Raw genomic sequence first — 15,245 nt, forward strand, 5'->3', positions numbered from 1 at the left:
ACAGACATCAAAAGTGCTCAGGTAGCTCTTATCTTGTCTGTCGACAGCTATGGAGTAGCTGAAGCACTTTCTCGGATGCGGATACATTCAAAACTAACCCAGCTACAGTTTCACCACGTCGGCGACATGACAAATCTCAACACTTCAGGTCTAGGTCAATCGTGGCGCGAGGCTCAAATATTCAAGGCTGCCATCAATACCATCATCGTGGTTATGATACTTGTATGGTCAATTCCTATATCCGCTAGTGGTAGCTTGTCTCAACTCAGCGGTATGTTACGATTGGTCGGCCTCACGAAACCATCACCGGTGGTTGAGCTATCAGTCAGTGCTATACAAGGGTGCCTGCCGCAGATTGCAACGTCGATCCTGCTGACCCTCTTTTCTCTGTCTCTTCGAATCTCCTTGGGTTGTTGTCCGTCCGTGAACCGACTAAGTAACGAGTTGAACGTGCAGTCGTACTATTTCTGGTTTCTTTATTCCGAGCTTTTCGTTACCACGTCCATTGCAGCTGGACTTGTACCAGTCCTGGTATCATTCATCAGGAACGGCGTTCACGACCTGATGACTATACTGGCAGTGAACCTTCCATTCGCCAGCAATTACTACTTGTCCTATATGCTCATCCAAGCTTTCATGACGGTAGGCTACACCTTCGCTCGCCCAGTGCAGTATCTCAAATACATCATGCAAGCGAAGAAAGATTCGTCATCACGCGATCAAATAAGGTGGCAGCGAGGGATGTTGTGTCAGATCAAATGGGGAGAACTATATCCTCTATATACCTGCATTGCCGCTATTGGTAAGTTCTCCGGTTTTGCTAAGCATGGTTCTCACAAGCAACAGGTATGGTCTATTCTTTGCTGAATCCACTGATTCTCGTTGCAGCGGGGCTAAATTTCGCTATCTCGGGACCGTGTTATCTCTACGTGTTCCATCATCTGTCGGACCTTAATTTCGATTCAGATGGGGGTTTTTTATTTCCGAGCTTTATTTCATTTGCTGACTGGATGCTCCACTATGCAGATCACAATGATGGGTCTCTTCGTGCTCAAAACAAAACACACAAATATCGCTCATGACGTTTGCCAGCTGGCAGTCATGCTGGGCACGTTGTTCTTCACCTGGCAGACATCTTCCTATCTAAGAGCGCGTTACGAAGACAAGCTTCAAGAGAGTGCCGTTTCGTGGAAACTTGCCATGATTGGAGTACGTGATGAAGCAGACAATGGGGAAAGTGGAGAGGAGGATGTACTGCAAATACTCATACCTAAGACGCGTGACGGAAACAGCCGGGTAGTCATTGACAAGGCTCGAACTTATCTACGTGCCGCGGCAGATCGCATAGCTGTGCACGAGCAGCGGGCTGATAACGATACCGAGTGATATATCCATGCCTGCCATGTTAGTGCTAGACTTCGTCGGGACTTAGGTAATCTCACAGAGGATTTGAGATAGACTGGGTCACTTTAGCAGTGAGAGCTGCCGAGATTGGGACCAAGAACAATGATTAGCAGCAAGGAAGGTTCAGTTTTCTGATTGTGAACAGCGCGGACGACATCAATAGGACATCAGGCTTCAATCACCATCTCCTTGTTGCTAGGTGAAGTGTAAGAGGTAACCAACCGATTACTGCCTACTGTATTTTTCTCGCAGATACATTAATGAGAAGTCTGTGGGCGATATGCTTTCGAGTGATAGAAGGGAGCTTTTTTCTTTTATTATATATATAACTGACTATCAATTCTAACAATTCACTACGTACATACTTCTATTCCGTCTTCTCGTTCTGCAGAGCAGATAGTGCACTCGAAACCTGTTCATCAAGAACCTGCAGAGTTGTTCGGAACCTTTTGAACGCCATCTCCGCGTCACCTAGACGAGTGCCATGCTCCCTACATGTACGCTGACGCTGTCGCAGCTCCACAGTTCTGTGCTGCAGGGTAGATTGCAACTGATATATAGTTCTTTCGTGTTGACTGATCACGTCTCGGGCACATTGCAACTCGTGTGTTTGCTGGTCAAGCTGTGAAAGAGCATTACTCAGTTCACCTTTTTCTGTCGGACTAGTAAATACCTGCTTTACTTAGGACACGTGACCATACAAGATTAGGTTACCTACGTTGCAGTCGGCGCGTAGTTTTGCTCGAAATGTCTTACCCACCTCTCGACAAAGTTCCCGGCATGCTCCTAGGTTGTGCTTACTGATATGTTTATGGAACAGGTAGTATCTTTGGGGTTCATACTGCCATTCATAAGCATCATCGTCACGGGGGATGAGACGCACGTTGGCTGGAGTGACGCCGATGCCGGTAGCTTGTTCTGTTGTGTGCAGTTAGACAGTGGTTCAGAGAATCTGCAGTATTCAATTTCACCGATGTGTGCTGCCAGGACTTGCCTCGCTTTCTCTCGCCATCGAGCCCTCTCCACGTTTGAGGCTCTAGGTCCTTGTGACATCGCACGACACGTATATGGTCAAGTTCTTTCATGTCATCGAAAGGAGTTTCATGCTACGACATGGTCTTTGACCTTTTAGCAGCACCTCGGTCATCTGCGGTGTTTCTACGCTTCCGTGTTTTGACGCAACATTCATCTGCGCTTAATGACCACGTTAATGTGTGGTCGCCAAACCACGCACTCTGGAGGTCGACAACACGTCTGGTGGAAGTCGGCAAACCGCAGATGCTATGACGTATACCCTCTTCAAAGCGTAGCACAATGTCCATGGTATCCTCTAGACGTTTGACATCGAATTGTACTGGCAATCTTAGTGATCCACACTGTGCACAGCACTGTTCGGTGGATAGTTCTATTGCTGGGCAACCATCTACTGCCACCGATGGATTCTTGTACTCCCGACAGATGGCTGTCAACACAGGACGTACGTCGTCGAAGCGAGACCGGACGACTCCATGACAGGTGTAAGAACCGCTCCCGAACTTTGGCACAGTTGTGATCTCGAAGAAGAAGCTGAGAGCCCAGAGCTTGTTCCGCAGCGGAATGTAGTCAATTTTACTGTTACGCGCTAGATCATGTAACAGTGGTAATTGCTTTGTATCGTCAAGCGCGGGCTCTTCCGATTCGAATTCAATATTCAATCTGACAAAGGCTTCCCGACTGTCGTTGTCTAGTCGGTTGAGAAGTGCGAGCCAGCTGTTCTGGCCGTGCAAACACGGCGAAGCAAGAAATGCACCTAGTATGCGTGGCATGAAGCCGTCCAGCCAGAAGCCACGTCGCTGCAACAACTCATGAGTTGGCGCTTTCGCAAACCCAGTGCCTACAGATAACACAAGGTTCGGCTGGGGGTTTTCCGGCCATATCATAGCGAGCTCCCAGAGTCCAGCTTCAGTGGGATTGTTCGCACGCATTCCTCCATCTTGCAATCCACCAAAGCCTGGCAACGACTTCGGAGTGAAATAGCTAATGTGAAAGATCAGTTCACAATCAAGCATTCAGATGGCACTTACCCTGGCGCGGCAGTGGTGCAACGGGCCCTAGACAACTTTAGCACCGTGACTATATGAAGATAAGTTGAAAACTTACACTTCCCAGAGTTTAGGCTCTAGCTCGCTGTCCTCATGTCGCAAAATCTTATAGTCTGAGACTATATCAGCATTTGGCAGCGTTATGGGAGATAGTTAACGTACTTTCATGATTCAAGGGACGTTTTATACCGTTATAACTTGTGAATATGCGCAGCTGTGAGGTCCCAACTGTAGTCGCCATGATGCCTAATTTAGTACGTGAGAGAGCCTGGATGCCACCATCGCACAATGTGTTCCGAGTTCCAAAAACTTCTTTTACCACACCCTCCAACTCGGTAGAGTCGTATTTACTATCGTTAGTGAGCCTGGATATAGTCTCGTATACCCCGCTGCATATAGAGCAGCATCGATTTGGTTGCTTGCGGAAGACACGATGCGCAAATTCTTCGAACCGATGCATACTGGTCTGCACGGTGCCGCCACTTACACAAAGATCAAGTGCTATCAAGCCCCCTAGAAACAATTAGTCACCAAGTCGTGAGAAAACGTAACGCGAGACTGACCTGCGCTAGTGCCGACAACCAGATCAAAGAACTCCCACATCCGATAAGGGACGTTTAGCGCGACCTCGAGTTTATGCAACAACTCGAGGGCTATGATACCTCGTACGCCGCCTCCGTCAATTGCCAGCATCATTGGGGCCATTGTGGGCGGTTTGAGCTTGAGTCTTTGACGGAAAGGCGTTTCGCAGATCAAACACTTGTTCAACCTGAAGCTGTATCCGTTGCCGGTGCGTTGATGATTGTCCCGTAGACACACATCGCAAATAGAGTGCCCACAATGCGTCGTGTGCTCAGGCCTTCGCACCAGACAATGTAAGCAAATCGTATATGTTCTTATCTGTAACATTACACTTCGCATCCGACGCAGTACATTCTGGCGAAGTCGCACCGCAGGACTGCCATTATGTACCTTCCCTGCCAAGCAACGAAAGCAATCTTCGACATCAGTGTCACCGCTGCCATATTCGACAGAGAGCTGCGCAGCCTTCGTGATGACAGGCTGCAAAAAACGATGAAGCAGAAGATCAGGCGGGAAGTCTAGACACATTAGTATCCAGGAGAACCATGAGAGCAATGACTCACAATGATGTCCGGCGGGATATCCCTGCATTAGCATTGCGGACGCCACAAACTCTGCTCTATCGCCCGCAGAAAGATCATGTAGTATGGGCATTTGAAACAGTTCTGTCAGAAGCGCACAGAATTTCTCTGTGTCTAGTGATGCTGCACAATGGCGGTAGGACCGCAGTATGTCTGAAGACGAGGCTGGATCAGTACAAAAATCTTGAGCAGCGTGTCTAAAGACTCTGGCATAATCTCTTGCGTTTAGTAAGAGATCGCTAGCCTCCAATAGGGAGCGCATGTTGTCCGTAAGAACTTTCATCTCCTTAGTGATTGTAAGATCCCAGGCCATGGAACCAGGGGCTGAATCTGGAACAATTGTCGCGATGGAGCTGAATAATCGAGCCATGGAAGGGTTTTGACTCAATTCTTCGAGCATTGCGATGCCCTTCCCTTGCGAGGCGACGATCAAAAGGGCTGGCGTAATGCCGTAAGCTGACTTATGGCCCGGTGACCAGGCTGATATAAAATCATGACAAGAGGCATTGCCGCCTAAGTCCTGAGCGAATATGCACATGACGTGACAGTGGACTCGAAGCAGATTGCTGTGCGCGAGCTTGAGCAGAGATCGAGAGAAGAGAGCCTTGTTCGTTTGCACCCTCCAGCGAAAGCTTTCGTGACAGCTGCTCCAGTGGCTGAGTTGATTCGTTGAGATGGCGCCAACAGTACAGTCTGCAAAGAAGATGGGATGTTTCTTAGTCAAGGATGAGTTGTCGACGAAAAGGTTTGCTATGCCATGGGCTGAGCGTCGTGATATATTGTTTGAAGGGAACATCGACTTAAGCACTCGAGACTTTTGACTTTTCCCGATGAAGAAGATAATGGAGGGCTGCTGCAGTAACGGCTCAGGAAGTTCACCAACGAGACGTTCTACGCGCGAGGTATACAGCACTGCCCAACTGGGATCCAAGCCATCGAACTCTAGCCATTGTACATGCGAGCAACGAGACATTGCTATTGCGCAGACGATTGGTCTATTGCACCGAGGACGAGAGAGCGTATATGTACTATGTACATCTGTCATGCCTTGCTTTGTCCACATCTTTCTACAGGCCCTGTGTTTTCGTGTGGTATCAGTATAAACCGCTTGATAACGAACGAACTTGCAATCTTGATCTACACTCCTGCTTGTCCTTCCATTCCACTTCAGCTTGCTTGATTCGTTGCGCATGACGCATCGTGCTTGCACTGACTTTCTCAGCGCACTCTAACCATGCTGTATCACCCTCACCTTGACCATTAGGACGAATATAATAGTTCAAGATCATCTCCTGTGTGACACCATGTAAACCCTGTATGATATCTTCGGTGGAATCTTGTATTGCCCGGTAGAACATGACCTCGCGTTTCAGATCGGAGACTTCCTCTAGGAGCTCAAGAAGCCGCTGCTCGTACGTCGGTCTCTGCTTCACAATCGGCGTTGGTGACACGAATCTCTGGCCTCTTGGAGACTCAGTCCTGGTTTCCATCACGTCCGTTACAGGTAAGCTCGAGTCGCAACGTGTACCTGAAGCTGTGAAAGTCGGTGTAACAGACATTTATACTGCGTCCTTTGGGTTCAAGATGGTGGCTAAGCTGTATGGCAGGTGAGTTGTGGATGAATGTGCAGCAGTGGAGACTGGGACTAATTGTCTGAGTGACCGTTCGCGTATGATGCTGAACCTCAACTCAATATATTGTGCACTCCCATCCGTCATTATTTGCCGTAGTGGATGATTCTTCCTTGTGTTGCAAGCTTGACGAAATTCCACGAGAACCTGTTGAAGGTCCGCAGCACGTAGAAAGATGGTTGTTGTCTCGTGTGCCTGAGAATAAAATCTGTTCATTTTTTGCTTTACCCGAACATCAGCCTTGTTGACGCGACCTCGCTCTGTAAGACGGCGAACATGTAAACGGCAAGCCATCTCTGTTCTGCCGACCAAAGGCGCAATCTGTGCATATGTCAATCCGCGATTGCGGCTCAGCACTAAACGTTCCTCCTAAACACGTATCAGCTTATGTGGATCACAGCGAAGAGGTAACTAACCTCCTCTCGCGTCCAAAAAGGACGCATTGCCGGCATGCTTACAGTTGTATTCGTCGTAAAATGCGGGATTGTGACAGGCATACCGAGCTTATTTGAGCAAGTTCACCGCCCATGCAAATCAGTGGTTACGTCCAACAACGCTAACACAGGTTGTCTTCTTCAAGCTACCGTTAGACGATCTGCAAGCATGTGGAGCCCACATAGCTTGTTTCAAACAGAACAGAAAGTTTGGGCATTGCAGAGTGGGCAGATAGTACATTCATGCCTTTTCATAAATCAAACTATGGACTCGAGATTAGGCTCGCAATTCTGTAGTACATGGTGTGCTGAACACTTAAACTAGTCTGGAAACATCTGAGTCATGATCTGCTCGATCTGAGACTTCAAATCTTTCATCTGAGTTAGGTTCTTCGTAATACTGTCCTCAAGTGTCTTTAAACTCTGAACCTGACTTTCCAGAACAGCGAGTCTTTTCTCGATACTACCAACTGCCGATAGAGACCTCTCAAGGTGTGTTACTCTTTGCTCTAATCTCTGTACATTGGGTATACCGCCCAATTGGCTTAGGTTGCGTGGCGTACTTCTGCTCCTAGGCTGATTAACGGGTTGTGTTCTCTCGTTCGCTCTGCTGTTGTTAAAGGTCGTTCGACTGTTGCCACCTGTATCGTGACTGGATCGATTTGAAAATTGCTGTGTATTGGTAGGCAATTCACCACCAGTGTTGCTCGCAACTCCTGAGGGATGGACATGAACCACGCTTCGTTGCCCTTCGAAGGTAGAAGTATTTGGATATGTCGTGTTCAGTTGAGCTAGATTAGCTGCCCCATCTCTCGGCACATCAGGTACATCCTGATCGTCGGGCGGATGGTAGGAGAATGTCGGTTCGCCAAAAGCGAGGGCGTTCATGCTGGGAGGACTGTAATTGTTCCCCTCGTAAGGACCGGTATGGTAATAATTGGTCGGGTCCATGTCTATGAATCACATTACTAGGCGTACTGGCTGACGTTTGTGGCGCTGATCGTGACTCTCTTGCTGCAACAAGATCCGATGATAATTGAACAGCCAATGTATTTAACAGTTCGTTGCACAATTTTCAGCATCGTTACTCCGCTCGATGATACCAATTACTGAAACAAACTCCACATCAGCGCATCGCGCGGGTAATCTAGGAGTCTCGTAGTTCGATGGGAATGCGTGGTATCAACCCACATGACCACGTGAAAGAGAGGTCACAGCGGGCAAGAGTAGAGCGGCGACTTTCTACAAACGTGATAGAGACCTCATGCGGCCTCATGCGTAGCATGCGGCACTACGCATGCAGAATTGGTAACGCGAGCCGCACCAGTCGTTCTGCTTCTGAGTGAATGTGTTGTGGATGACAGACTTACGCTAACTAATATGGTGCGGCAGCTGCACTACTGCAACCACCTAAGCGTGCGCGCGTACAAGGACTATGCCGGCTCAGCTTCTAATCCTCCACACCCACGATCGTGTCTAGCCACCGACAGTCAATTGATCCAAAATCTACTCCGCTGACGCGGCTGAAAGTCATGTTCGTAATAGCGTACATCCTGGTCAGCGTAAGCCGCAGCAAGGCGCCTCAATTCGGTACGGATCGAGGTGTTGGCACAGACTGCTCACAAGCCCGTTAGCGTCGCCTCGCGTCTTGGAAATCATGTTCTACCTGATATCATCAACTTCCCACGATCCTCGCGTCTCACTTCAGCTTCGACGATATGGGAGTGATTCATTCGATCAGTCGATAGCGTCACGATGCCATGCTCGCCTGAACCTTCTGTGTGCTGCGGCGGGAAGCTGATTGGAGATGCATCAGGTCCTGTAGCAGGTACATATCGTTGACAAGGTGGACCGAAAAGTCGGATGTGGATCAACTATCAACTTAGTCACGCCTCATCTCATGGCTGAAACACTTACTCTCTCAATATCCTTCGACATGAACTGATCAAGCCACTGCTTAACCCACTTGTCATCATCTGGCGGGTCAGCATTGTTGCAGTGGAGACGGCGTACTTACTCAAACTTTTCATTTGCCAAACAAGGATAATGCGTTTAGTACACGCACGGGATTCAGCTCTGAGTTCAATGAGATGTTTCATATATGGCAAGTGAGCTGCGATCCCTATGCCGGTTGCAAACATCAACATGGTCCCGTACCGATCAAATTGCTGCGTTGTACCATAAGGTCCTGAGATCCATGCCCGGTATGGCTCTTCTCTGTCCGGCAGGAGGTTGGCCGTAAGACCATGGCAAACCTTGACCAAAAGGTGTACTCGAACACGTCTTTTTGATTGGGAGTCTTGATAGGTCGTCACCCAGAAAGGATGCCGTTGAAACATTGACCTAACACCAAGGTCCAACACGCGCAGCTGCACATACTGTCCTGGAGATATTGGTATACGCGTTGGCAGGTCGAATTGCAGATGTCGAACACCTTCCAGCTGCAGCAGCTGTTGTTTCTCACTCAAATACGAGTCGGACACGGTGAGTCGCGGAATCCATGTGTCCTTGTTGGGGCAGATGTTCAATAACATTGACCGAGTGATATCGAAAAGCACCAGAGCCACGTATAGTATACACGCGGCAGCGAAGCCGTATCTATAGAGGACAGTCTCCTGTGGGAGAACATGCACAAAGAGGGCCACCAAACCAGCCATAGTTAGCCAGTAGTGCGCTCTGATGAAGACCTCGTACAAGAAGACTCGAAGACAAGGGACGGCCACCGCGACAGATGACCACAGGCACCCTAGAATCTTAGAAGGATAAGCAATGCTTTGTATACATAGCTCAGAGAAACTTACAATAGTACCTTCAATCTGCATTCGACCCCAGGACGTACTTTTCGTTAGAGCTATGATTGAGTGAACGGTCGCCTCTAGCAGCGTCATAACGCCAAACAGTCGATGGAGACGGGACAGATCATCGCGAGAAAAGCCCAAAATGTAACTCAATATGTCACATTGACCGGCAATAACCACAACGAGAAGATTGAACGTCGACATAACTGCTGTCGCCGTCGACAGCGTGGAGAGGTCGTTAGCTGCATAACAGCAAGCTGCGAGATTAAGCGCGAACACCACACAGGCTACTAGAAGGTGGAGTCGAGTGATGTTGAGAGAGCGTCTCCAATCTAGAGGATGAATGACGGATGGATATTTGATGAATCTCAGGAAGATAGTGTAGCCGCTGGCGATAGTGTGGAGCGTTAAGGAATAGCACAACTTTCCTACCAGCCAACTCAAAGTGAGTGCCCCAATAGCAATTGCATACCATTGATACGCGCCTGTAATCGGTAGCCCACTCATTTTCGTGGTTCGCATGGAAGACGAATTCGTATTGTTGATGATATTTCGGCATGAGCACGAGTATATAAGTAGACAGTCGCGCCGCTTGAAAGCATGGTCACGAGAACTTGCATCCTAAACTCTTCGTAATACTACCTCGATGATCAGCAGCAAAGTTGTTAAAAAGTCTAGTGGTAGACGACCTCGTCCACCGAAGCAGGTTAAGAAACGCAAGGCATCCTCAGATCCGAAGAAGAAGAAGAAGGCTATTTACGAAAGAGGTCGTCGTCGATGCTGGAGCGTTTTCAAGAAGGCTAAGGAGCTACATACCTATTGTGATAGGAGAGTCTTCTGTATAGCACAGCAAGGTAATCAGCTCTCTTATTATTCCTCGGAGATCCTTGGGCCCGATTGGCCACCATCAATCGAAGTTATCAAGGTAGGTCGTCCCCTCACGTCCTTGAACTCTGCTAAAGTTAGAAGTCAAGCTGCAAGAATCTGGAGGACATACCTATAGACCCTGAAGATGCAGACTCAGATGTAGAGTGTCCTGGTATCGCGGAAATAGAATCAATGGATAGCAATCAGCACCTACTGTTTCGAGATCATCTCTCGAAGATGCTTGCAAAGTTGAACGATATGATTTTTAGTGGAGGCAAGCATAAAGACCTGATAGAGCAATGTTGGAAGCCTAAAAATGAACCAGAAAGTGGTGGCTGTCTAAATGAATGAATGCTATATACACAGAATCGCTGAAGTATTATACAGAAACGGGCTTTCCTTCAGGTCGCTATCCATAAAGCATACAAAGTCGCCCACATCAACAGCTTCGTAGATTTGTAATTTGCATCACCCGTGAAGACAAGTATGCTACTCGTCGACGTCGGCGTGCCACGGCCACTCCACACTGAAGAAGCATTCAAGAATGATGTTGCGGTCGAGTTAGCAACTTGGATGCCAGTATCCGAAGCATTTTGACTTGCAGAACCCACTGCCTGGGTAGGAAGCAAGCTCAAGGCAGGTGGCAGAATGATGCTCGGATCTGTAAATCTAGCGACTGTCTCGACCGAAGATGATGTGGTTGCTAGTGTGGTAGCAGTCGAAGGGTAGGTCATCAGAGTGCTGGCTGTTCTATGGTGAGCTAGGATCAAGGGAAGAAAGTTAAGACGACTACCTTTCTCAGTACTCGTACTGTTAGACCAGCCTTTACCTAGGTACCCGACGAGGAAACTGGCACACGGCGTGCTTTCAAGAACATTAATCTTATCGTCTTATGAAGAGGTCTGTGAACTTACAGTTCGTAACAAGAAGCATGCCAAATAAGCAGAGGGTAAAGGCTTAACAAATACATTACTACATTAGATGAATTTCCACAGAGCCTAAGGACATCTCTTATATTGTATACTGAACTGCAGCCACGCATAATGTAGGTAAGCTACTAGGCATACCTCGAAGCCAGCTCGAAGTCGATGTACTATGAGAGATCAAGGAACTGTAAGACTCAGACTACGACGTAAAGCAGCTGCCCCCACGTTAGCGACTATATCAGGATCAAGGAACCTAGACTTACGGTGGTCTTCTTCTCGTACTTCGGGCATACTGCGAGCACTCTTTATCCGACCAAGTGTCCATCTGTTATCGCTCGCAGCAGGGCTGAGATCGTGGTTGGTGGTTACTATAGGGACATTCTGTGTGGGATTGTAAGAAACTGAGCCTCTTTCCTCGTTACTAAAGACCTTGGGAGGGGAATATTTAGTCCTCGATGTATGGCGTATAGATGGAGGATCAACGATCATAGGTTCGGGTTCTGTTTGATTCTCGAGCTTGGTGCTTTCACCTCTCGAATTGTAACGTTGGTGACCAGTGGTAAAAACACTTGAACGAGGCCTTGGGACCTGAAAGCTGACTCGCCGTTTTCCATGTGGGTGTGATGGGACGGAAGGCAGCGGCTTGAACGGCGCAGATAGAGGTTGAATTGCTACTTCGTCAACATATGAGGCCTACATAGTCGGTGAAAGATACGTACTTTTCCATGCGTGATGAGAGTTATTTTCTTCATCCAATCGAGTATATGTGTTGAAGAGGGACATCCTCAGTAGTTTGTAACCCACTATCAGAAGCCCTATGATGGTAACGGATATCAGTAAGATACATAACGCGATAGCGACCAAGGAGAACACAATAGTATCCATCTTGGTTTGGTACCGTTTGTAGCTGAAGGAAAACTGTCGTCAAAGTTCAGCTTCTGTACGTGGAAGTAAGATACTATATGATTTGAATGTCAGTTGGACCTAATTCCGTCCTCCGTGTAAGGTTTCTTGTCGGCAGGTGAGATAATTGCGATTCGTTCGTTTTGAGTTTGGAGAAAGATAAGAGCCGTATCTATAGCTGCATAAGCCTGTTGCAATTGGCGCTGTGCATGGTATAGAGCCTGGAAATACTGTATATTAACGTCGTGGGCGCTTCTTAACGCTTCGTAGTACACTTCGAGCTCGGCCTGCATCTGGACCGCGTTAGCTCGATGCTGATAACAGCTAGCGCAACCAGAGCCAGTTTCTCGTTCCGTCATCGCCCGATCGGAGAGCTGGTGCGTTCCTACTCTTGTCAGTATGGAGTCAGGAAACGATGCGGCACATCACTTATTTTCAGTACGTATGTACGTATTGCCACGACTACTGGTGGTAGAGGGAGCAGGAATTATAGTTTGTGAGTATCGCGCGCGTACAGCAAGCCAGTCACTGAATGGGGATGTACCGTTCGTCTCTCCAGTCTGCATCGTTGAAGGACTCTGAAACATTTATCGAGAAGGTCCATCTGTCCACCATTTTTTGGTGCGAGGTCAACTTTATAAAGGTACCTGAACAATCGTAGGGCACGATTTATGAGTCGGACAGCACACATCTACAAGCACTTTCAACCAGATCCGATCGTCGGATTTTAGCCGAAGAAGATGGCGCACCTACGAGAACGTCTTATGCTGCTTTTCGAGCAATATCAGCTCGAGTCGCAGCATGCGACCCATGTCCCTGCACTACAGCTTCAACAGCAGCTCCTGATTGATATCCGTCAAGAAGTGGTGGCAGCATCTCACGACGAGTCACCAGAAAGAACGCTTTCCGTTCGCTGTCAGCAACTTGAGATAAATCGGGCACAAATGCAGCAGCATATCGAAAGCTTGGACCGGCAGCTTTACGAGTATCACGCAGCCCTTCTCAAATCCAACACAGAGAAGCAGCAGTTGCACAACGAGAAGGCTCGTTCTCAACAGGTGATGAGTCGGCAATACGAACAGGCGATGATTGATAGGAATGAGCTCGGTCTCAGACTTGCGAAGGCCTATAGGATCAGGCCAGGTACACGAGAGACTATCATCAATCAATTCCAATACAAAGGCATACGGAATGAAGTCATCGAGCGTCTGGTCTCTGAGCTGGACTTCTGCAGGGAGCTCAACAAGAACGCAAGTCCTAGACGTTCACGACGATTGACCCAACAAAAACAAGACAGCGACACAGAAGCATGAAGGAGTTTAAGGGTTTGCATTGGTATGTGCGTTAGATGGTTGTGCTTCGTTCATAGCTTTCATCATTGAAGCTGGGAGTTCGATGTTTGCCTAAGTCACGAATGGTTGACCTTGTTTTGGTGTGGTAGTCTCTAGTCTTTAAGATCTCATGCTGGTCTTTGTAACATGTATCTCTTCTTTGTAACGTCAAGATGATCAGCGTCCTTATCATCGTAACGTTGGCCGTACCGGCGCTGTCGGTATTCTGGCGATTGCCCTGCAGTACCCCCATTGGATTTGGACGTATTGATCCGCTACAGAGCTTTGGCCGTGCTAGTGAACATGCACATGTGATATTTGGAGCTAAAAGTTAGTCTACATCTCGGAAGGCTGAACCATCTCTGATTGCTTGTTTAGATTTCGGGTATAACACCACCTCCACTGAGCTTCGCAATTCAGGTTGCACAAGTTGTCTTGTTGCTGAAGATAAGTCTGCCTACTGGATCCCCGCCCTGTACTTTACCCCGGATGGACAAAACTTCGAGAGAGTTCCATTGAAGGGTGGATTAGTGGTGTGAGGACGTATCTGCCAATCGACTATGTGTTATTGACCAAAGCCAGATACTACTTCATGAATCGAGAAGCAGGATCACAGACCAGCACCACTTTTCAGCAAGGCTTTCGGATGATCAGTGGTAATAGCCTTCGGCGGTCTATCTCGATCCCTATACCTGATCCACCAACATCTGAATGGGGCCCAGAAGATATATCCGAGGAAGCCTTACGGCAGAAAGCTATAGGTTTTAACTGTCTGGGCAGTGATCCAATCGAAGGATCACTCCAGCGGCACTTCCTGCCCAATAAGACTTTCATTGACGCTAATTGCCCTGGTGGTCTACGTCTTGAGCTTATGTTTCCGTCGTGTTGGGATGGTGTCAGCCTTGATTCTCACGACCACAGAAGTCACGTGGCGTTCCCTTCGCTGCTTCATGATGGGGAGTGTCCCAAAGGATTTACAAAGCGAATCCCGACCTTGTTGTACGAGCTCGCTTGGCAGACTCAAGCCTTCCGGTACACTAATGGCACATTCGTCCTCGCGAATGGCGACACATCAGGACTCAGCTACCATGGTGACTTCATGACTGGATGGGTACCCGAGAAACTGCAACAAGCAGGCGATATCTGCACGGATATGTCGGGCGATATCACCGCCTGTAATGCTTTTACCAAAATGCAAACAGCCTGCGAGCTAGATCTCCCAGCAGACCTGATCAGTGAAGATTATGATGGCCCTCGACACAGCTTACCAGGTGGGCTTCAGACGAATTAGGAACTAGTATATGGGATCGCGGTCCACTAAGGGAATATCATATACGATAGAGATATAGATCGCGTTAGTGACGCATACATTCTTTCACAGTAGCTAAATTCAAGGCCAGCTTCCCCGTCTCGACTCTTGCCCTAGTCTACGATTCAAACCACCAGTGATAAGATTGACAATCTCCGCGATCTGCATACATACTCGGCCTGTCTCTTCAGCATTCTCCGAGCCTGGTAAAGTCTGTGCTATCTCTCTTGCTCGCTCCGGTCCATCGGATACTGAGACTAGTTGCCGGAGGACTAGCCCCATGGTGCTAAGAGTTTGAAGCCTTATGAACTTTTCTAGACTGTCCGCTGAGGGCCAGGCAGTGCATTTGGTGTCACGCAAGGTGCAGCCGACACACGCCGCTGAGTCGAAATCCTGGA

General features: G+C 48.2%; 5 protein-coding genes across 5 annotated transcripts; 2 read left to right on the forward strand and 3 right to left on the reverse strand.

Moving 5' to 3' along the window:
- Positions 1-636: 636 nt before the first annotated feature.
- On the forward strand, positions 637-1,386 carry LTR64_008756 (uncharacterized protein; the record flags this gene model as incomplete). Its single annotated transcript, XM_064903065.1, has 2 exons — positions 637-802; positions 1,100-1,386. 2 exons carry the CDS (start codon positions 637-639, stop codon positions 1,384-1,386), a joined length of 453 nt encoding a protein of 150 aa, XP_064750525.1.
- Positions 1,387-2,510: 1,124 nt separating this feature from the next.
- On the reverse strand, positions 2,511-4,190 carry LTR64_008757 (uncharacterized protein; the record flags this gene model as incomplete). Its single annotated transcript, XM_064903066.1, has 5 exons — positions 2,511-3,420; positions 3,468-3,494; positions 3,544-3,598; positions 3,648-3,998; positions 4,049-4,190. The coding sequence occupies 5 exons, from the start codon at positions 4,188-4,190 to the stop codon at positions 2,511-2,513; spliced, it is 1,485 nt and encodes a 494-aa protein (XP_064750526.1).
- Positions 4,191-5,742: 1,552 nt separating this feature from the next.
- Positions 5,743-6,138, reverse strand: LTR64_008758 (uncharacterized protein; the record flags this gene model as incomplete). Its single annotated transcript, XM_064903067.1, has 1 exon — positions 5,743-6,138. One exon carries the CDS (start codon positions 6,136-6,138, stop codon positions 5,743-5,745), a length of 396 nt encoding a protein of 131 aa, XP_064750527.1.
- Positions 6,139-7,034: 896 nt separating this feature from the next.
- LTR64_008759 (uncharacterized protein) lies at positions 7,035-7,664 on the reverse strand (the record flags this gene model as incomplete). The annotated part of the gene is made up of 1 exon (XM_064903068.1): positions 7,035-7,664. One exon carries the CDS (start codon positions 7,662-7,664, stop codon positions 7,035-7,037), a length of 630 nt encoding a protein of 209 aa, XP_064750528.1.
- Positions 7,665-12,947: 5,283 nt separating this feature from the next.
- Positions 12,948-13,520, forward strand: LTR64_008760 (uncharacterized protein; the record flags this gene model as incomplete). The annotated part of the gene is made up of 1 exon (XM_064903069.1): positions 12,948-13,520. One exon carries the CDS (start codon positions 12,948-12,950, stop codon positions 13,518-13,520), a length of 573 nt encoding a protein of 190 aa, XP_064750529.1.
- Positions 13,521-15,245: the final 1,725 nt, after the last annotated feature.

Source organism: Lithohypha guttulata (genome assembly GCF_036872675.1).
Source record: "Lithohypha guttulata strain CCFEE 5908 chromosome Unknown scaffold_13, whole genome shotgun sequence".
Lineage (NCBI taxonomy): Eukaryota > Fungi > Ascomycota > Eurotiomycetes > Chaetothyriales > Trichomeriaceae > Lithohypha > Lithohypha guttulata.